The sequence below is a fragment of the Oxyura jamaicensis genome, chromosome 5 (assembly GCF_011077185.1).
Source record: "Oxyura jamaicensis isolate SHBP4307 breed ruddy duck chromosome 5, BPBGC_Ojam_1.0, whole genome shotgun sequence".
Classification (NCBI taxonomy): domain Eukaryota; kingdom Metazoa; phylum Chordata; class Aves; order Anseriformes; family Anatidae; genus Oxyura; species Oxyura jamaicensis.
In genome coordinates this window covers 5,998,215-6,021,013 of record NC_048897.1, presented here as the reverse complement: position 1 = coordinate 6,021,013, position 22,799 = coordinate 5,998,215, and the positions used below count along the sequence as shown (strand labels likewise).

The 22,799-nt window shown below is 37.1% G+C and overlaps 2 protein-coding genes across 7 annotated transcripts in view; one reads left to right on the top strand and one right to left on the bottom strand.

Moving 5' to 3' along the window:
- Positions 1–22,143, top strand: part of IFTAP (intraflagellar transport associated protein) — a 40,411-nt gene extending 18,268 nt beyond the window's left edge. For 3 of the 5 annotated variants that reach the window (XM_035326945.1, XM_035326946.1, XM_035326947.1), the window contains exons 3-7: positions 3,635–3,789; positions 5,365–5,436; positions 6,374–6,419; positions 12,858–12,988; positions 18,974–22,143. In XM_035326945.1, the coding sequence (XP_035182836.1) occupies positions 3,635–3,789; positions 5,365–5,436; positions 6,374–6,419; positions 12,858–12,988; positions 18,974–19,138 (569 nt within the window). In that variant the 3' untranslated portion in view covers positions 19,139–22,143. Of the gene's footprint in view, positions 1–3,634; positions 3,790–5,364; positions 5,441–6,373; positions 6,420–12,857; positions 12,989–18,973 lie in introns of all 5 variants that reach the window. The other 2 variants (XM_035326949.1, XM_035326948.1) reach the window with 2 other exon arrangements.
- Positions 1–22,799, bottom strand: part of RAG2 (recombination activating 2) — a 124,407-nt gene that overhangs the window by 20,963 nt on the left and 80,645 nt on the right. The window lies entirely within an intron of this gene.

The following is a 22,799-nucleotide window of genomic DNA, read 5'->3' as shown; positions in this document are numbered from 1 at the left end:
TAGCTTTGCTGTATTATTTTTTTTTATAGTTAAGAAGGGCCTTATTCTCATTCTCGGCCAATTTTTATGAATATTTTTGGAATTCATTCATTGAATTGAAGGAGGAGGGAAATACCTAGTAGCTGCTATCGTTTAGTCCAGCATGTGTTATCAAGCCAGTTATTCTACTGCATATTATTGATTGCCATGTCTGGTCTTGCTAAGAAATGTTTTAAACCATGGGATTTCTATCATTCTTCTGGGACTCCTATTTCATCTAATAGATTTTACTGACAGGAAGTTTTTCCTGATACTCCTGATAGCTTTCTTTTCTGGCTTTGTGATAAGTGACTCCACTGCTTGAAATATATGGGTGATCACTGGATGTTTTCAAAAGGTTCCTTTCCAAATTGGAAGACAAAGAGAATTTTAGGCAACAGAAAGGATAGATAGCTGGACAGAAAGGATGTATCAAGCTGGTTGTACTCTCTGATAGAAATGTTTCTGAGGTCTGCAACATACCTTTCAGTGACACACAATTATGATGGATATTACTCTTGAGGGACTGAGATTTACTTTTCTAGAGACCTAAGCTTGCTTGTAATTTCATTGTGAAAGTAGTGACGGTGGAATTTCTCAAAAGTAAAATTGAAAAAGTGTCTGTGGAGTGAATATATGAATCTTTCCTTCATTTCCACCTTCTTCTGCTACTTTTTATTGTGTTCGTACCCTTATTTATTTATTTACGTTGTCACATGTGGTAAAGGCCAGTGTTGTACATGCAGGTCTTGGCAGGTTGCGAACTGTGACTGTGACTAATGAGTCAATTATCACTTGGCGGGGGGTAGGCTGAGCGAGCCTTCTGCTGTTTTACATCTGGCCCCTGCTTCTTCCCATTCTCTTGCAAAAGTAAGGACAGAAAAGGTTGAAATTGAGAACACCGTCAAAGGAATAAAGCTGTGATATTCCTCTGCAAATTGCAGTTTCTTTAGATTTAGGTAAATTTGTGTTATTTTTAATATGTTTCTTTTGAGATCAGAACTGTTGCTACTTCAAGAGAGCCGGTTATGTGATGCAGGATGAGAAACTGCAGGTATCAGTGCTTACTTCAGACACCTGTAGGATGGTCCTCTCTGGCCCCGAGGAGCTGTGCTCGCAGCATAAGATTTGGTTCCTCCCACCCACTTAGGTGGCACAGGCTCATCATGCATAGGGTTGCATGGCTGGCAGTCTCTCTGCAGCATGCATTTCACAACTGCTTTGTGCTGCTCAGATGTTTTTCTTGTACACTTTCTTTACTTGCAGTTGTGAATCTAGTATCAAATTGCAGTTGTGAACGTTTCATCAAATATTATGTTTTACGTTATCTAACCCAACAGCGCTGCAAAGGTCTTAACTAAAAGTTTCTGACAGCTGCTTATGGCTAATCTCTTTAGAAAAAGGATATAGTGCTTCTAGCTGTAGTCTCGGGTGAGTGAGTGGCACTGAAATACTGTGAATGCTCTTGATTTCTTGTTAGCTCACTTAATCTATCAGCCTTTTATCTGTGACAATAGCTCAGCTGTCCAGAAAATACATAATGTAGTAAAATAAATCAGTGGGCTCATGTGTACTGTCTAATTACAACTGCTCAACCATGTGTCATATGCCCTCTGACGTTAAGTGATATTCTTCTGTTTGGAGTATTCAGAGTCTACTCTTTGGAGAAGGTGGGTCTGGTTGTAGCCCAGAAGAATGATCACAGTGGCACCCATGATAGGCACTGGTTTGTGCAGGAAACTTATGCTTATTCAGAGCTTATTGGTATGTGAGTTATGATGCTGATCATTCACATTGATGATTCCTTTTGTCTCTGTCTTGATTGTGATCAGAAACGTATATGGCTTCCAGGAGCTTTCTTCCAGGTTTCATAGTAAAGGCCCCCTATATGTGCACAGTGAGGATACGGGCCCCTCATCCCCTATTGTTAGTTGCTCTGTAGGACCACACACATTTGGCTGCATAAAGACATTAATATCCTTCTGTGTCTTGTCAGTCTTTAATATAAAACTTCTCAGTTCGTAGTATTAAATGGGAAGTTCATCCTGTTTACCAATGTAATAACAGAAGTTTGAAACTTTTTGAGCAACTCTTCTAGTTCTTTTTATAAAGTTGTGTGACAATAGGAAGATCTGTATAGAATCATAGAATATAATAGAAACAACATTAGTGGATGATCCCTTTACCTGTCAAGAGTTTAGAAGAGAGTTTTGGACGTAATACAGCTTCATTTCCATGGCTTGAAAAAGAGAGCTTGTAGGAAGTAGACATTGCACATATGTAGTGCTGTTTCCAAATACTGTTTTAGGAAAGTGCTTGCTAAAATAGAAGGAGAAGCCAAACGTCGTACCAAGAGGCCTGGGATTTAGGAATTATTCAGAGGATCCATCTGTGGTCTGAGAGGAGAAAAACATTTGCTAGGCTGTTCTGATCTAGTGCAATTTACTTTTTATGAACCTTGACTTTAGTGAGTGTGGACTTCAGGTTATGTCCAGAATGCCAGCCCTTTCTGTGAGTCATAGTAACCGTGGCACAGAGCTGTCCATGGGGATTAATAAGTCTTTGGGAAAGTGGACTGCTGAATGTACTAACCCCAAGGGCATCATTAAGACTCTCCGCAAGAATTTCTTTAATGCCTCTAATGTATAATTATGCTTTAGAAGTGCACTGCGGTGTTTCTTATTGTTATAAAGCAGATTTTTCAAGCTAAACCCAAGAAACACTTTTAAAATCAGCATTTATTTTTCATTAAGAACATGTAGTGTGAAATTCACTTGAATTTATTGTACTATAGCTGCTCCATCCTTGATAATTGATTTTTTTTTAATAAAAAGGCAGTTCTATTTTGGCCATCATTAGTGCTTTTTTTTTTTTATTATTATTATTATTATTATTTCTTCCCTCCTTTTTTTTTTCTATTTTGTAGGAAAATAACTGTTCAGCATGAGTTTGGAAATCCAAACTTCTGTACACGTACTTGTCTCGATCTCTGATCAGCTCTTAGCTAAATTTGTACTGCTGAGTTTTTGTTTGATGATGGCCTAGCCATGTCGTAATACTGAGGGACTGTTTTTCCAGTCCCTCTTTGAAGGCCAGAGGAATCCCCGAATGGAACTGACCCTGCTTGAACATCACTATTTAATGTTTAATCTCAGGACCTAAACTTCTGACAACTAAATATCACTGGCATATGGCTGTTTGTAAGTCTTGGTGATACCAAGATAGTGAGGTAGAAAATACACATTTTTGGGGGGCCAGATCATCACTGCACTATGATAAAAAACAAAGTCTTTTCTCGTGATTGATAAGAAAGTAATCCATCAGTTAGGTATGTGAAGGTATATCAAGTTTTCTATATATTGCATAAACTTTTGAGATAATGTATTTTTCAGTATCAAGGAATAGGTCATACTCTGTGCACTGGAAGTTCAAGCTGCGTATTCAGCTTTATGATAAAGATTGCAAAATAGATGTTTATCATGCTCATGGAGGCTCCGAGCATGAGAAGAGAAATGAATATGTAAAAGAAGTCAGTATTAGATGTAATGAAAGCCATGTTTGTCTTTTTCTTGGATGGTGTATTGTGTTATCTGAAGTGGTGTGATTCTCCTTGCAGAGGAAGAGGGGAAGACACTTCACGGATGTAAAAATGCTTTAAGAAAAACGTTTTCTACTTCTGAGTTCTCGAACGGAGATAAACAGGGTGGCTCACCTGGACGAAGCAAAGAAGTATCAGTGCACCTCCCACCACAGATGCCAAATGAGAATGAGGTAATGAATTAACATTTGTCTGTGTGGACAAGCATCACATTCAAGAAGAGTAAAGAAAAAAAAAGATGGGGGGAAGATATACTGTCTAAATGTTAGAGGCTAATGGTATTATCCCATCTGAGGCAAATATTTAAAATACTACCCAAGTGTGTAATGCTTACAGAGGCACCTGCAGGGATCACATTTGGCAGTGGCATTTGCAGAGCCCCCATAATCTGACTAATATATAAGGAGCCCTGCAAAGACCATTGTTAGGTTTTTACTGAAGACTGCGGTTAATGGTAGGGGTTGGCAAAAAGGAAAAAGGCTTGAGAGTACGAATGCCAGCATGCACAGATTTGCTTTGTTGGGGGGTTTTACCAAGTATTGAATCCTGTGTTACTGAAGCTAGATTGTTTCAGCTACCCGAAGAAAACAGTTGGCAAACCAGAGCCCTTTTTAATCTTCTGAAACCTATGAGATTAGGGATTTAATGTGTAGAGACAGGAAAACCACAGGCATCATCTGGAGAGAGCAAGATGGAAATCTGAATCCACTTGTTAAGAACTACACTCTTGCCTGAATAACAACCAATAAAGCTATGATCTTGCCTGTAATAAAACAAGCAAGCAAGCAAACAAACAAACAAAAAAACAACCAACAACACCCCCCCCAAAAAAAAAAAAAAAAGAACACACACAGAAAAACCCCACCAACAAACAGAAAAAAAAAAACAAAACAACAAAAAAAACACCTATCTTCATTAAGGTTCTTATTAAAAAAGAGGTAGCAGGTCATTTTGTGCAAAACACAGAGCAGCACACTCAAATGACTTCAAATGATGGGGCTGCCAGGCCTCAGGCAAAGAGAAAAAGCTGTTGTTTTCCTTCTTACTAACACATGCCTTTGAGGTAGAATCAAGCAAGGCTTTTAAAACAATCACATTCTGTCAGTTGATTGTAAAACAATAAGGACAAAGATCTTTTTTGCCATTTTTTGTATGAAGAATATGGTTGCCTCATTGGGATAGACAGCCTTTGGGTCTCTTTCCTTAGCCACTTTGAATTGGCTTTCTGCCCCATAAAGCAACGTGCAGCTTCTGTTATCCTTTATGTAATAGAATATCTTAATACTTGTCTTTTGTTGCTACAAAAAGAAAGTTTCAGCCATGACTACATGTTTTTGTCACATTAGTGGTTTCAGAAACAAATATGATAATAGCAGAATGCATTAGAAAAGCTGCTATAATAGTAATGGGGGGAGACTTCGGTGTAGTAAGGTGGCCATGGTAACCTTTAAGCCTGCCCTGAGGAAAGAAGGGAAGAAAATACAATTGAAAACAATGCTTCTGTTCTAAATGCTGCTTTTTAGGCCTGTTACGATTACTTATACTCTTGCTACAATTGAATCAGTCTGATCCTGTGTAGGATTTCAGAGGATTACCTACATATGTTCTATTTTCAGCAGCATCGCATTCAATCTTTGTGAAAATTGAAATGCACCATAAAGGATCTGTTTGTGTAAATCAGTAGGAGCTTTGACTGTGATTTTGGTTCTGTTTCATGCATGTGAATATTTCTACATGTCTATCTATAGACGGTCGTGAATGAGAACTGGAAAGCTGGTGGCTCTGATGGAAACGATCTTGGTTTATCTAAAAAGGCAAAGGTGAGGTTTTCTTTGATTTTCTTCAAGATGGGGATTATGAGGAGAACGTGACTGAAAATTTTGCTTTATGCATTTACAAAGTATTTGCAATTTGTTAGTGTATTTCTTTCATGCCTGTGAGAAAAAGGAATGAGAGCATCATTATCCAAATCTTTTTCCAAGTTTTAGCAAGTACGTGCTATTCAAGTGTAAAGGTTGAGCAAGATAATAGTGTAAAATCAGTTTGGAAAAAATGAACAAAGAACATCTCTGATTATTGCATAGAAATGCAGAAAGCTACTCAATGCATATAGTAAATCTCCCAATTACATATAGGCTGGGAAAGTCTTTTGACCTGCACCCCATGCATCTATTCAGAGTGTTACCTGAAATAAGCAGCAACTCTTCTTGTGGTATGTTACATAGTTTAGACCATTTTTCAAGGGACATCAGCCTGGTAAAAGCAGTAGTGAAATGTCCCACATGAAATATCAAAAATGTCACAATTCTTAGCTTTTAAAATTTTCCATTCAGATCACCATTAGTATCAAAACAGAAAGATCGGGCTCTCCTTTGCTTGCAGCATATGCTGTCTGTGTAATATGTAGTGTCTTTGCAAAGCTGCAGAGTAATTTATGTCGATTTTTATATGACAACTTTACTTCTTCAGCTTCCCACCAAATTCCCGAAAAAGTTGCTGTTCAGCTTGAGCTTTCTCTTCACCGTAGTTGGTGTGCAACAACTACAATAGAAATTCTTTCCTTACACTTGAAAATATTTCCTTTGGGTTTTTCATTTGAAAAAAATAATCACATGCTTTCCTAAAAAAATGCAGGGAAGAAGCGAGGCAATGAAGGAGGAAATTTAATGCTTTTCTTTGCTTTTCTCTAAACTGTACTGAAAATAATGGAATTATTACATTTTAATCTATTTTTACAATTTTGTGCTTTTACTGCAGGTAAACAAGTACCTAGATATAGATAGAGATGAAGAGACATGCAGTGGTACGTTTTTTCCCCCTTCATATTCACAAAGATTGTCTGTCTTTGGATTGAAGTGTATAGATATTCCTTTATTTTTAGTGACTTTGAAACATTGTTTAACAGAACCATTTCTCCTCTAAAAATGATGTTTTTCCTCAGTTCTTCCATTGCTAGAAAATTCCCCCAATTGCCCAAACTCCCAGAATTGAAGTACATATTTCCTCAATTTAACAGTTAAGTAAATAATAAGTTACAAAGATTATTTATTATACCATGTTCTGGTGAGCAATGATTTTTTTCAAGGTTTCTCAACTTTTTGCTATCAACTTTTCTACATTTTTCCACACTTCTGTTTGTATTGAAATTATTTTAATTACAAAGTGTAACCCACAAATTAAATTGGGTGCTGAGAGACTTCTGTAAAATGAAAATGTTGTCCCTACTCACTATAGTGATTTCATCCTGGGCTTATAATAAATTAGACTTACCTGGAAAGCACATTGAACTTCTTTTAGCATTCCAGTTATGAGCATCTCACATGGTGTTGAACTGCTCTATTATGCCTATAATGATTTTAACTCTCCTGCTTCTAAAAAGTAAATAAAAATCTAGTGTTTTTAGGTATTTGTCTATTATAGGTGTGTGGTTTTTATTACCACCAGAACAGAAGACCTTTTGGTGATTAAATTTATTTTCCTCATCTGGATCTGTGACTGCACAAAGAAACCAAGCCATGCAGATTAAGGGATTTGCCTAAGGTCACTGCAAGAAGCTGTGACAGAGCACTGCTTTGGTCCTTAGTTATTGCCATTTAATTAGTCTGTCTAATCCATTAACTCTTTGATTAGTCTTTTCTCTCTGTATGTGCAGAATCCTTATGAAGTCCAGAGGGCTTACAGACCTCCAGTTGATGAATATTGAGCTTGGTTGTAACTCACAGGAAAACAATAAACAATAAAAGTCAAGTTTATTTACAGCAAACGTTCTTTCTCCCAGACTGGGAATTTCAGAAAGGAGGGAGTAAGATAGCTGTCCTGCATCAGATCTGGGAATTAAAGATTTCTTTTTGGTGCAGTGTTTGTGTGCCCATTTTTCCCTTTGTTAGGACATTGTTCTGTGTTTGCCTTATATTGTCATAGTATCTTAAAAACTAGGGCTCACTAGGGGAAGCCTAAACTCACATTTCATTGATGCAAAGAGGCTTTTCAATATCTAGTTGGGTAGAAGTATGGTTAAATATCTTGAGCTTGAAACAGGCCATAAATTAGATGACGAGAAATAAGCCCAACGCTAAAACACTGTGCAGGGCAGTGAGGAAAGAAGAGTTGTGACAGAGCTTGGGGATAGTTGCCATTTTATGGACCACGTCAGATCTTGCCTCTCTACAGGCTTTTAAGTCGTTTCGGTGTATTTGTGTGTGTGAGAGGGTAAATGCTAATCACATACATCCAGAAACACCTAGTGATAAAGACTGCATTTGAACAAGATGGGAATTACTAAAATGATCATCTGTTTGTACTGTTTGAAAATGACTTTGTGCAGACCACAGCAGGAAAGTTTTTGTTACTGCTTTTATTGGTAATTATCAATAATAATAATAAACATAATGTTGTTCCATCTCTACTGTAGATTATCAGTGTGCTAATTAGTAGTTTTTTACATAACATTTGATTTGGCTTTCAATATCTGCTGTCCTCAGCTCCTCCCGTGAGACAGCACTCCCCGCACACAATCCTTCAGTGCAGAAAGAGGCCACATCAGCCCCTAAGCAATCAACAGATCTCAGTAACAACATGAAGCATTTAGATTGTATTTTATAACACTGCACGGCCAGAAGCTAATTATTCCTTCTTTGCTGTGTAAAGAAGGTAAACAGCAACCTAACTTCTACCTGGGAAACCCACAGTCTGTATCTTGTGCAAGGTTTCAATGGAGACAGCTATTCAGTCAAGAAAAAAAAATCCCGTTGGCTACTAAGTCAGTGTGCAGAAAACAGGCCTCGTCGTTGGATAGTTCCCTTATATATTAAAATCCACTTGATAGGCTTCATTGTAGGAGATGTATATTCTTGTTCTTATAGAAAGCATAGCAACAACATGCAAATTAAAATACAAACTGATATTGCTACTATTGTTTGCCATAGTGAAGTTCCATGATATTGCTAATGGCCACCTTAATGAAGGATTACTGGTGAAGGGTTCCAATGAGTTTATAAATGAGGCAAAGTACGGCACAAATTTGAAAGGCATGCTGTTGCTGGCCTCTTTAAATGCTGCCACTTGCATGCCAAATGATAGAGTTCATATTGGCACAACAAGCTAGGATACCCAGAGAAAAATTACAACAGGCTTTTATCTCTACTTGTTATTGGCAACTGTTCAGTATCTCTATACTTCATGTAGCTTTAAGGGCAGATGAAATGTACCTTAATACAATAGATAGTCACCCTTAAGGGGAAATGACTCAAAGCTGAAGGTGTGAAAATTATGGTAGAAAATAGCTGTTAAAACATCCCATCTAAACCAGTGCCTTTTGGAGGGTGATCTTGGAGAATCATTCTAGCAGTGGTCCTTTTGATTTTCCTAAATCCAGTATATTTTGGGGTGTGAACACAGCTGCTTCTTATGGAAAAAGCAGCCCTTAGATTTGGCCACTGTGCAAATTTGTTGTAGCTGTTTTCATTAGACAGCACTGGGCTGCAAGCCTGAAACCAAGGCAGTGCTTTTTCATTGTGTGTCTTTGGCTCAGTAAAGCTTGATTGGCAAAGTAGAATTGCTGCCCTAAACCATAGCTTTAACCCACGGTATAGAGACAGTATGCGTATGGTGGACTGTTTAATTGCTTTTTCTCATTGAATTTAATCTATAATTGTAAGTGGCTTAAGGCAACAATAGAAATGATCAGGCTTTCTCCAGGGACAGATGCCTAGTACCTGTGTTTTGGCAACAGAATTCCTTTCCAGGACTGGAGACAAATCACTTGCTGAAGGGCTGAAAGGATACTTAGGTAATAGTAGGTACTACTTGTATAAAATACAAAATACGTAGAAGCATGGCTAGGAACCTTGAATGTGGTCTTTTTTAAATACAGAAGGATATCAAAATAGGACTAATTAAATGCATGAGTGAGGATGCATAAGCAAGGATATTGGAGTCTCATCCTCATCAGGCTTAGAACACTGATACATGAAAATTTGTCTTTTCAAGGTCCCAGTTTTCTGTAGCCCACAGAAGTTAGGGAGAACCTGAGTGACTCAGTCACTTTAAATTTGAGGGTAAGCATAACTATTTGATTATTTAAATAAACCATCCTTTAGGCAAATCATATCAATATATTATTTTCCATAATCTGTGCCTTCCCATATATATTTCAAGCCTATTTTTACATCCAGAAAAATCAGCTTGGGGAACAGGATTCAGAGTTCTGTAGTTTTTTATCAAGTATGGGGCTCCACCAAACATAAGAACCTGTTGCTTTTTTTCTCCTTCAGTCTCTGCAACCCATTTAACACTGCCTTAAGATGATTTCACACTAGACAGCTCTTTGGGGCTAGCAGTCTAAAGCTTCAGAAACAGAGAGAGCAAAAATTAGCTTTTAATATTTTTTGTTAGTGCTACCTCCTCCTCATCTCCCCATCAACAGAATTTTTGTCAAATGTAGTGTCTGAAAGTGGTAAAGCCTTTCTTAGCCTATCTACAGCTGTGCATCAGTTGGCTCAGTAATGGTAAAGTTAAGACTTTGAACTTCCCTCCAGAGGGTTCACATCCAATTTATGACAACAAATTGTTTCTCTATTTATAATTAATGTCAGTGGTACAAATCAAACAGCAACAAAACAATTTAGTGGTCTTCACAAATTCAATAGTCACTTTCTGTGGGTCTATCACGTGAAGAAAAAGAACTAAAAAGAATTGCTCAGTTTCCTAATCTGTTCACTGCACCGTGCAGGACTTGAGTAAAATTGTAGAAGTTCACTGCCGCATCATCCAGGAAGTTGGTTCTTCCTGGTATGAGGGAAGGTGCATTTCAAGATCTCTTCTCAGATTTTTGATATCATGCCTGCTCAATTATCTCTATATATGGTGCCATTGGCAGTATTCAAGGCATTCCTGTTGCTAATTAATCACCTCCACAGAGAACATAATTAGCAGCTTAATTAGGATCATCATCCACTAGTGCTGTAGCATCAGCCTAACCCAGCTGTGAGGTACTGGCTAGAACTTACAATAGCATACAGTTCCTTTGGGAGCTCCCACCGAGAAGGACTGTCAAAACTCCCTAATTTTACTCTCTGAAGGAGTTTCTTGATTAAACATTATCAGGGAAAGCAGCATTTACCGATTAGACTTTCATATGCTGTCATGCAGCCAGGATAGAGAGACAAAGCTCATTCCTGGCATGTCTACTGGCAAGCAAAGTTTGATTACCACATTCTTAGGGGGTGATTGAAGGAAATTTCAAACATTGTTTGCATTACTAACGAGCCTTAAAAAATTGGAATTGACATTCTGAGTATGACAAGCACTTCTTGCTAAAAGCAAAAATAAATTTCCTTCTGTTGTCCCAATTTTTAAGAGTTGTCTTTTTGAGCCATTGCCAGGTGGTTACATAACAGTGCTTCCTCCTCATCTTTTCTCCACAGATTGGTCTGTTGTGGGGGAAAAACTGCTCTTAGTACAGAAATAAGTGCAGTGTTTATATCAGGAGATGATACAAACCCCTTGATGTCCAGGCTTTCCTCTCTTCAGTGAGGATATATATTTAGGGTGCAAGTTTGAAACAATAGCAGAAGATGCCATTGCCTTTAAATGAGCATTCACATCTTCCTTCTGTCCTGTTTTGACACCAGTTATAAAGGAATCAAAAAAGCAGTTGCAGAGCATGTGAAGCCATAGCATATATTCCTGTGGACTGCACAGCTTTTTTCAGAAAGCTTTCCTATGTGACTGATGCAGAATAAGATCAAATGCTATGCTGAGAACAAGCACTGAAAGCACATAGATGACTAGAGATAGATATATGCAACCAAGAGTGTAGGCATGAAAATTGTAAACCACTTATATGTGAACCACAAACCAAAACACAAAAATCCAGGAATGAGATACCCAAGGGAGTAAATTCAGATCTTTAATAAATACATTCTACTTTACAAACCCAAAGTAGATAGGCCTTGAAATAAAGTTGTCAAGAGAAAAGCTAAATGAAGTATTTGATCATGGATTTTTTTAAGGCATAGCTTGGAAATCATTATTTTAAAATGCAGATTTACAGGAGGATAACAGGTCCTTGACCACACTGCTGTGGTGAAAATGTGTGCAGGCAGAGATAAATGGTCATTTCTTTCTTTTCACTGTCGACCTATGTACCCTCTTGTTGGTAGCATTAAGTGACATTCAAGCAACATTTTCAAAGTTTATTCTGAGATTTCAAGAGGAAATCAAGCTACTAAAATCTAGTGTAAAGTTGTAAGGAATTTGTGTACCAGGCAGAAAAAATAGTAGGTTGATTTATGTAATCCTTCAACTAAATTGCAAGACATATGGTTCCCTTAAGATTCTTCGTGGAAGCATTACTGAGACAAGATGGACACATCTGTGCTGTAGCTGAGCTGAGATTGATCCACTTTAAAATATATTTCTAAAATCTAAGGCATATCCTTCTAAGCTGTCACAGAAAGTAAATCTACTTTTCCCAGTATGAATGTTTTGCTTAGGTGTGTAAAGGAAAAGTGATTCAGCAATCTGTGTACTTGTGAACTATGGGCCAAATCCAGCCAATGTGAAAAGGTTACGTGTTCCTGTATCCTGGATATGTAGAATTCCTCTTCGGTGCCTCTGGAAAGTTCAGGGAGGGACAAACATCCCTGAAATGTCCTTGGACAACAGTCATCTGGCACTCTAGTAGGAAATACTATTTCTTCTTTCAGGTATTTTTACATTATGCTTCAGGAGATTCACGTTAAGGCAGATGCATTGCAAAGATTCCTTATGCCCAATGTATAAGATGGTGAAACTCCAGGAAAAGAGAGTTGAAACGGGTTGCCCAGCTAATCAATGAAAATACCAGACTTAATCCTGGTCTTGCATAACTTTTCTCGCCAAAGTTTCTGCTCAGGTCCTTCCTTCCTTCTTGATGAAAGAGAGAAATCTAATCCCAAATTTTCTCTGAGTTTAGGAATTTCTAGATCCAGAATTTTAATTCAGCATCCTCAGGAAAGAAGAGCTAGCCATCTGTTTAATCAAGTTTGATTTTTCCTTAGAATAGTATATTTTATTATCTAGATTCTAGCTCAGGACTGCATGCATCTGTTTGCAAGATAATAGCTATATACTATGCAACAACAAGTGCAACACACTTTGACTAAAAAGCTTCTGTCTGTATCTAAGCACAACAGGATTTTACACATGATTGTGTTAACATACATTGATAGAAGGATAAAGTTGAGTATTTTTTATTCAGCAGGGTCATTAGTTCTTCCAGGACAGGTGGAACAGACAGTTACTTGCTGTATACCTGCTTTTGATAAGCCTGTTCAGCGGAAGTTCAGAACCTTGTCGGTGCCACAGCCATTGGACAGCAAAACGCAAGAGGTATGAGGTCAGATTTATTTATTTAAACACTTAAAAAAAAAAGTTGGCTTCTAATATTATTCCCATGGGGACAGAGGGATTGTGTGGAACTTCTGTGAGTTCACAGATCACATTCTTAATTTTTGAACTAATGAATTCTGAAGTACATTAAGAATTGAGTACTCTTATACATGGTTTTGCTTTATTTTGCACAATGTTGCTGTATAATCCTGTGTTTTCAAATTGTAGACATCAGCACTCCAAGTTGTATGTGGGCTTTTTAATATTTAATTGGTGTAATTTGCAAAATATTCAAGCAAACTCTTGCACTTCCTGACCTTTTGAGAAATCATAACTTACGTGGGCCATTTAATTTTCAAATGATTGCATGGTCTTGCAACATCGTGCAGTTCTCATTGAGCTGGATATAGGAACTATCTTCTGCAGCAATGAGGTAGTGAATAATCACTTTAATGTGACATTTGAAAAAGGTTTTAGAATATATTGTGATCAGAATTGGAATTTGTTCTTTTGGAAATGAGTAGTAGCAAGATGCTGCTGAGGATCTGTATTGTCTAGGTCTGGCATGGAGAGCTATGTGGCATGGAGTTTCAGCCTTTTAATCAGACACAATCAATACAAGTTTTAATTTAGAATTGCCATTTTCCCTTAGAATTTCAGACCTTTTCAAACTAGAACAGAAGCTGTGGATTGCTCACAGGCTTACTTTAAGTCATTAAACTTCCTATCCAAATAGTCATTGTGAGCATTAACTTTCCGGGATGTTTATATTGCAAAGTATTTTTCACAACACTTTTTCCCTTGCGTGATCATCATAATAAAAGCTGAAGTTAGCTTCTGGCTAAAATGGGGCAGTTTTGGTAGCTTCATATGTTTATTGATGTCCCATGAGGCTTAAACAAAGTTTATAAATGATGTCTGACCATGGAAGGATTGATGGTATGGCAGGGCATATGGTGTCTCATTTCCAGAGCTGAATTGTGGTTGGTTCTTTGCAATAAACTCTTTACTATAAGGAACAAGTCTGCTTTGGGAAAAAGTAAATGTTCTAAAATGACCTTTCAAGCTCTAATACCTTCCATTCTGTGAATAAAAATATTTGCTCTTTTCCCTAAGGATTGACGTAATTCAAAGTTTTTTGCCTTGAGAAGTATCCATTGCCACACAAAAAAACGTAGAATGAGGTTTTATAGCTTGCTCATTTGATAACTTCTGTATAAAATCAAAGAAGGAGAGTTGTAGCAGCCTGCAGTGTTCATAAATGATTGCATACGACTCTTTAAGTTATAATTCATGAAAAATAGATGAAGATCCCACTGCATGCAAAATTCATTTCTGTTTGAGGAAAAGTTGGGTTTTGAAAGGGAAACTGACTAGTATTACATTGGTTAAGGGTTGCTGCATTTTTCAAGAACAAATACTTAGGATTTTCACAACTGTTTGGTTGGTGCCACACTCTGCAATACTCAAAATGAAGGCAGTCTTTCCCCTAAATTATACATGTTTTAGTGCCTTCACTTAGATAATAGAAACGTGGCCTGATTTTTAGAACTGTCAAGGCTGAACAGGTCTATTTTAAAATCCCTCAGTGCTTCAAATTGTCATTGCTGTGAAAATTAAGTCTTGCATTGCTTATGGCAGGACTACTTGAGAAAGAGAAAAAGATTTACCCTGAAGACATCCCTGCTTTGAAATGACTGTTCCCTGTCCATCAAAACAAATCTGTTAGGGAAGGGCAACAGAATGTGGCTGCCTATTTTGTTTTTCTTTGCAGTGCATAAGGGAAAACCCTTCTCTATGAAAAATAATCAAGTGCAATGGAGGAGCAGAATATCTGTGCTATGGACATATTTGTGAGGGACTTCAGTGGAAGTTTTACATCTCTGAATGTATTGCTAGGGAAAGTTTAATGTAAAAAAGAAGCTCTGTTAAAGCCCAGTGCACAACTTGGCTAATTATTCAAGAACAGCTGTCCCTGAACATGTTTCTTCTATCAAAAACTGTTGACACAGCAATGGCACAAGAAATTATTTGGCCAGCAATTCTGCTTCCTCTTTCTACCCTGGTTTTAGACATTTATATATATATATATATTCTGAAATTTTAATATAGACAGTGCACCATACAAGACCTCCCACAAATTGAAACAGTGGAAGCAGCGTTCCCTCCATGATTGAAATACATTATCACATAACATTTACCTCCCCTACCCGGATATTTATTGTCTTCTTTATTTCTACTTAATACTTTCATAACAGACAGGTTTTATGTTTATTTATTTATTAACTGTAAGTGTTAATTTCTAGGTTCTTTATTTGTTCTTATTTCCCCCCGCATGTATATAACTTCAGTTGAATGCATATTTTTCATACACTTACTATTCGCATTCATTCAAAGTGGGGCTCATGTCACCTAATTTCAGCTCTGAATTTAGTCTAATGTAGTCCTGTCATCAGGAGGAAGAGAGAAGCACCTCCAGTAAGTGATTCATCTCACTTGCTGTCAGCATTTGTCCTAAGATATAATATATCTCTGTCTGATCTCAGAGGCTGACTCTCAGGCTGGTTCTTTTTTGGCTGGCTGCTTTAATCTAAAGGCCTAACTTTTGTATAGCTGGGATTAGGAAAGATGAATTCTACCCTTCTATTCCCCATTGTTAGTCTTTAGTTTGAGCATTCAAAGAAGAATTTATCATGCCCCTTTTTATCATTTTAACTGCGGAATGGCAGCATCTAAAACCTAAAATGCAGCTTCCATTGACCTCTTTTGGTCTAAGATGCTAGTGCTAGGCCTCAACTGATGTTTGTTTCTACTAAGTGCTATGCATAAATGCAACAAGAACAAGGAAGAACTTGTAACCTAAAGACAGGCTTGACAAAGTGAAGGAAGATGGAAGACTTGTATCTTTTAAGAGGCTGGTAAAGACACAGAGATTGAGTGACTTGTCCAGGATGATGAAGCAGTAGTGGAAAATGGGCCATGATTTATTGACTTTCAGTCCAGTGCCCCTAGCTCAAGACAAACTTTTTTTCCCCAGTAACCCATACTAAGTTTATATGATATATAAAGGCACACATGCCTTTCCTCCTTTTTTTTTACTCATTGTTATTGACTTGGTAAGTTTTCTTTTGAGTATACAATGAAATCATCAGTGGGAGTATGCACATCCTTTACATAATTTGAACAAGTGAATTGTAGTGTGCCGTAATTACACAGAAGTACAGGATTTAGAAGAAGAGAGTCAAGCTGTTCAGTTAACTGTAACACCACACAGATTAATAAAAAGAACTCAGCCACCAATTATTAATAGACTTTTGAAAGTCTCAACTTTAAGGTATTTTATTTACAAAATTATTATGAACAGCCTCTAGCAAAATACTTAAGTTATTAATATGAATATTGCATTCTTTTTCCCTTAATTTGGACATGCAGGAACTGTAAATGAAAATGATTCTTTCTTCAGAGAGTAAATCACAGAAGCAATCTTAAGCAAACTGGCAGTTTTCTAATAGAGCAAAATTCTATTCCCAGAGAGCTCTCAAAAAGATTTCAATTAGATGTTAAATTAGACACCTGAAATTCACAAATTTCTCTCAGCTCCTTAGGCAAAAATAACAAGATAATGACTTGATCAGCTCAGAGGATTCAGGGTTCTACTGCAAAATGTCTTCCTTTTGAAATAGATCAAAATTGCAGTTTGCAATATAAAAAATTTATACTGCTTGTCTGCATGGAAGGTTGAAGTGAATAGCTTCCTGAGAGACGAAGAAAAGAATCCCTACTGCTTTGAATGCTCATTTGAGAGATGAAGCACACTGATAAATATGCAATGTGAATAAACTTTTCAAATGTGCAATGAATGTGTAATAGAAAAATAGGTATCAATGAAATCAGGTAAGTTATACTTTGGCATCTATCTCCAGTTAGCATTTTGGGTTTCCTTTTTTTTTTTCCTAAACATTTTTTTTTCCATTTTTTTTCCATTTTTTTTTTCTGCATCTGCATAAAAAGTTATTGGAAAGACAGGAAGTTCAACGCAAGGGCACAGTGAATGACTGTATGCTTTCCATAACTGTGTTAGAAGAAGAAGGATAAATTTGTTCTTATAGAATCCCTATGAAGGTTTACTGTAACTTAAACTGTTCTTAGCTTAATTACCTTTAGATGTGAATATGTTTACAACCAAACTAACCGGAAAATATTTGTATGTTGCATTGTATTTTAGAAGTGTTTTGTATTTCCCCAAAGGAAAGAAAGGTAGTAATGTAACCCAATTGCTAGTACCCTTACTATATGGAATTTTAGGAGTCTTTGCCTGTAGGAAAGATGAAACTGACCATAAATATAGTGAGGAGGCCAAGGAGTTGATCATAGCCCTAATGGGAAAGAGAGCTTGTGGTGTGCAGGCTTTGTGTTATGTAAAGATTTCTTGAATGTGCTGTTTGTAAAAGTTAATGATGGCTTACCAGGGATAGTCCATGGACATAAGCAAGGTAATGTTTGCATGTAGAATTAATACCTTTTCCTAGACTAACTTTATCTACAAAGGTCATTTATCATATTTATAAATGCCAGTGTTCTAGGGGTCTGTATCTAGGATGATTTATATGTTCCAGCACCTGTTGAAGCCAGGTCCCTGGAACATTAAGCAATGTCGGTGATTAATGAAATTATACAAAACTTGAAAAATATTTCCTGTTCAATCAGACAGAATATGCTTATTTGTTTTGTTGGATGCAAGGAAGGATACTGAGCATTTTACAGTCACTGCTCGATTTAGAAGACACGATACCCTACAAAATTTCTGTTAGCATTTTATAAGAAGCTGCAGTGACACAGTTAATGACAGAGAATAATATATTATTCTTATTATATAATAATAAGTCAGAGAAGTTTTCTCGCCAGTAGCAGGGCACCCACCAGACATAGCAGTGAATATCTTGTAAGTATCCTTGTAAAGGGTGCATTATTAAGTAAACTGTAATGCTTCAATGAGGATTTGTCAGATGTTTGAAAATAAGTGTTTAAATGTTTGGCTGATTTGGTACTGGAGTACTTAATTCTTGGAAACACAAAGCCCTTGAGGAGGTGTGCTACCTCCTGTCATGGATGAAATTTCTGGATATGTTATATTAATTTCTCAAAAGATAGAGAACATTTGTGTACAGTTTGGGCAGTGAGAATGTGTCTCCTGTGTAGCTGTGGAATTCATTTTATGTAAATGCTTACCATAAACCTTTTGTGCTGTGGCCTCCTGCAGTTCCTTTTCAGCATACAGCCTGCCATGGTGATTTGTTTTCATCAGGTTATTTTATAGGCAGAGAGTTTATTCTAAGATATTTCTATGAGAAGCAATATAGAAACACTGTACAATATGTCAGGAGAGCAAATATCGGCAAGCACAGTCAGACCCTGTGTTCATCATGTAAGAAATCCAAACCATCAAGTTGCGTATCTCTGAAATGGTGAAAGTGATTAGAGTCTGAACATTGATTATATGTCATTTTGCTTATTCCACTCCTGTCCTTTGTTGAAACTGTGTTCTGCGCAGCACATTACATTAGTATCAGATGTACACCGAGGCTTTATGTGTTATTAGCCCAAATTTTAAGGATATGGAATCTGTCTTTGAAATTTAACATGGCTGTACATAACTTGCCCATATCCCCAAAGCCCTGGCTCTACAAGTGGCAGAAATGTAATAGATGTGTGCAAGGAAGGTTTTTAGATTCCTCGCCTCGAGCAAAATTAGCTAATGATATTCATTCAGATATAGTGCAGTACAAATGGAGCACATTAAATGACTTAAATTAGGTCAAATTGAATAACTGAATTTATTCTTTTACTTAAAAACAGCTTAATCAGCTGAGAGTGCTGGAGTCAGAAAAATAGTTTAATTAAATATTAATTAGAAGTTTATATTTTGAGCTTCCTTATCATTACTTGCAGCAATATTATTTATGCATCTGTTTTTGTTCATTACAGTTACTAGGGGATGATGTTCAACCATTCTCACTCGATGAAGAATTTGATTATGACAATGTGGCATTGACCCCAAAGTTCTCTGAAGCCGAGCTGAACGCCATTATAGAATTGTCTGAAGAGAAGAAGAGAGGACAGATGTCAAGTCCAGCAGGAGCTGAAGACTGAACCAGATGCACCCTGAGTGACATTGTGTGCAGTGCTAGTGAAAAACATTTTACGGGGTAGAGCTAGCTTCTTGTTTTACCCTTACTTTGTGTTTTTATCTGTGTGGGCAGTAATTGATGTCAGGATTTTTTTACTTGTTCCACCAAGGTGCCTTGGAGCCTGAGGCTGCCTTTCTCTATACCTCCTTCTAGTCCAAATGAAAGCACAAAGCAGGGAGATAGTGCTTGCTCAGAATTGCTTGTTTAGTAGCCCTTCAGCCAGTGAAGAACTTTTACTATCTTTTTGTATTCTGTACACCGATTTGTCTTGGCATTCAGGTTGGCTAAGGAGGTCTCTTTTGGTACCTAAACCCCATGGGATTTTTGAATATATCAGTGGCCTTTAATATTTTTAGGCCCCAGTGCTCAGCTTCTTTGCAGTTTTCCAGGTGGTACAAGGCAGTTGGAAAGATGTCTCTAACAACAGCTATGAATTCTCTTTTGTAAAAAAGAAAAAAAATCCTTTACCGGAGTGAAGCCCACGTTGCCTCAGTCTAGGCATGCTGGAATAATTGCTCCATAGGACCAAAACAAGCTGGTGTGATTCAGAATAGCAGTATCTGGCTTGTATTTGGTACTGACTAGTCCAGAGCTAGTCCTAAAGCTGCCTTTGCCTATTCTTTCAGTAGTGCAAGCAACAGCTTTTTGCAGCTGACATATCAGTCTATAGGCTTTTTCCCTGTCATTATAAGATTTAAAGATACAGAGTTATAACAGGGAATAAATCTGGAGATGTTATTTTCCTCTATTCTGAGTTACTTTAGTTCTGCAGAGAAATAAATATTCCTGTTTCCAATAAACTTTTTTGAACAAGTTGATCAAAATTGTTGTTGTATAACTACTGACAATTAAACATGTACTGCTACAAAAACCCTTCCAGACAGAGAAAATATAGTGATCGAATCCATTAAAAAAATTGGCATTGAAAGGCTGTCAGATTTAACTTTTTTTTTTTTTTTTTTCAGTAGATGATTCCAGATACTAGTTTATGGCTTATACTCTGCATCACTGAAATACCGTAAACTTTGGAGCTTAGTAGAGTACACACAGTATGAGTGGGAGAGAAGAATGTGCATCTCTGGCACAAGATAGTATGAACTTGTGCCACAAAATGTTTAGAATTTATTTTTTTAGCTTACTGTAGAAGCTTTGCTCATGTGGCTTGTTTTAACATCACAATTCTGGATTGTATGACTGGTCTTTCTGGTCCATTAGCTAAAGTTGATTGACCAACGTCTTGCCCTTGGCTTATCTCCATTATTTCTGAAGTGGGTAATTAAAGTGATGAATATGGGAACAGTGCCTAAGCAGCGAGTAGGGACCGAACCACAAGTTGTTTAAAGACTCTGGATGAAATCCCTGCAGTTGATTGGCTGCTCCATTGTCAGAAATGTAAGAAAACAAAGTGTTTTGATGTTGCAACGGAATTTTTTTTGATCAGTAACTTTCTAGACTGTAACTTTGCACCACTGAAATCTGAATAGCATTTGTTTTGAGGAATGGTATTTACCTCAATTAGAGGGATGTACCTTAAGGGGTAGATTAACAACAACAACAAAAGTAAGCTCAGGTAAGATGGTAAGAAGAGTGCTGTAAAACTAGAAATATATTGTACAGAAGAACTGATCTGTACAGGACCTTATTGTAGAAGGTAATGAGAAATATCTTAACATCCACACTCAAAATGATACCTGTACTGTAGTTAAAACAGATTGTGATGCAATTGATTGTGCAGTAGATTTTGCAGCTGTTTGGGAAACTTTTTTTTTTTTTTTTTTTTTTTTTAATTGGACAGACTTAAATTCAATGAAGCATTTTGTTGAACCCAAGATATTTTGAATGAAGTGCTTGAGCTCTGACCGCCTGGAATTTTCCGATGAAACATTCGGATAAAAAATGCTGAGCAGGTCTGTTTTTTTAAATAACCTTATTCTTGAAGATGTAGATGATGTGTATAAATGGGAGGGATAAGAAAGAAGTTCTTCTAGAGCTCCATGAGGAAGAAATAGAAAACTGCTGTACAAAGATACAAGGTCAGCCTTTAAAGGCATCAACAGAGAAACAAGGAATGCAACCTCTTAACATATGTGTGTATAGCAAAGGTACAGCAAAGGAACCTTTAGTCTAAGACCTCTGTGTATAATTTGCTATTCTGAAAACAAAGAATCAACCATAAATAAAGATGGGCTTTTGTGGGTTTGTGAAATGATTTAATGAAGATAATGAATTTGGCACTCCTTCTTTATATTCTTTTAGAAAGGTATGAGGCACAAAAGCTGTAGATCAGTCCTGCCTGCTGGAGTCCTGTTGCCAGTATAGTCAATGAGAACTTGTCCAGGGGTTCATAATGATCTTCAGGCCAAATCAGCTCTGGAAACTCTTAAGTGCATTTTCTATTCATTTCATTAACGATTTTTCTCTGTGCATTAGGGATACATCTCCAGCCATTCACTTCCTTCTCTCACAGGCAGATGATTCGCTTACCAAATGTTCAGAGTACCTATTATGCTCCATAAGTGTCATTCAGTATAGTCATTATATGGTTCCGTTTGATATAAAGAAACACTTTCCTGCAGAATACCCAACAAAATTGGAACTCTTTAGTGACATTTATCTTATGCAGAGAAATGGGAATAATTCACGTACATTTACACTACTCATGAGTTAGATCTTTGCTCTATATTAAGAGAGATGAATATCACAGTGGAGATTAGCCAATGCCGGCTACATTTTCTGAGCATGACGTTCTGTTGGCCTGCCCTTGGGCTTGTTTTTGGCTTGTACCTTTTATTTGATTATACTTCTGAGAGAAGGCATATTTTCCTCTTTTCTGTTACCAGTCATTTTTAAGAACATATATTATGTGCATGTTAAATTTTATCCATGTACATGGAACTAGTTAGCTGGATTTGTGTTTCTGTTTCTGAGGTGATGTGGAGTCTGAATAATATTAAAGAGGAAAAAAAATATATTCTAGATTTTCAGCAGGAGTTGTTGAGAGACATTCTCCTTTCCTTTTTATGGTCTTTTCTAAACACTTTTCCAATTTTCCACAAGCATTAAAGACAAATCTCTCACATGGAACAGGAAAGTGAGTGCTACTTGGAGTCAACTTTGCGACTGTTGCAGCAGGGAGTGGTACTTGCTTTCTAGCCCACTGATGAGGATTTTGAAATGCAAAATCTCTGATGTTGGGCGAACTCACTGGAAATCAGGCCTATGTGAGACATCTCTCTAATCTCCTTGTATACCCGATTTCATTGATGTCTAAGGTGCAATAGAGCCCTGCACCCACATCAGTCAGAGAGCTTATCAGCATTGGACTTTTTGCTCACTGGGGTGTTACTCTTTCCTTTCACAGTCTTGAAGGCTCATGAGTAATGGGGTGGAACTCTAAGTCTTATGTGAAGTTAGTACTACTTCCACTCGGGCAGGAATCATAAGGGTTGTTTCCTTTGCTGGTTGTGGTGCAAGCTTAGCTATTAATTCTCAGAGTTACTCCTTGTGGGTGTAAAAAGAAGAGTAACTATTTAATGAGATAGTGGTTGTGAAAGACTAAGATAAAAGTTGAGGAAGTGAAAAGAGATGCAGACAAATCTGTCTGGTAGACATTATGGTTCTAA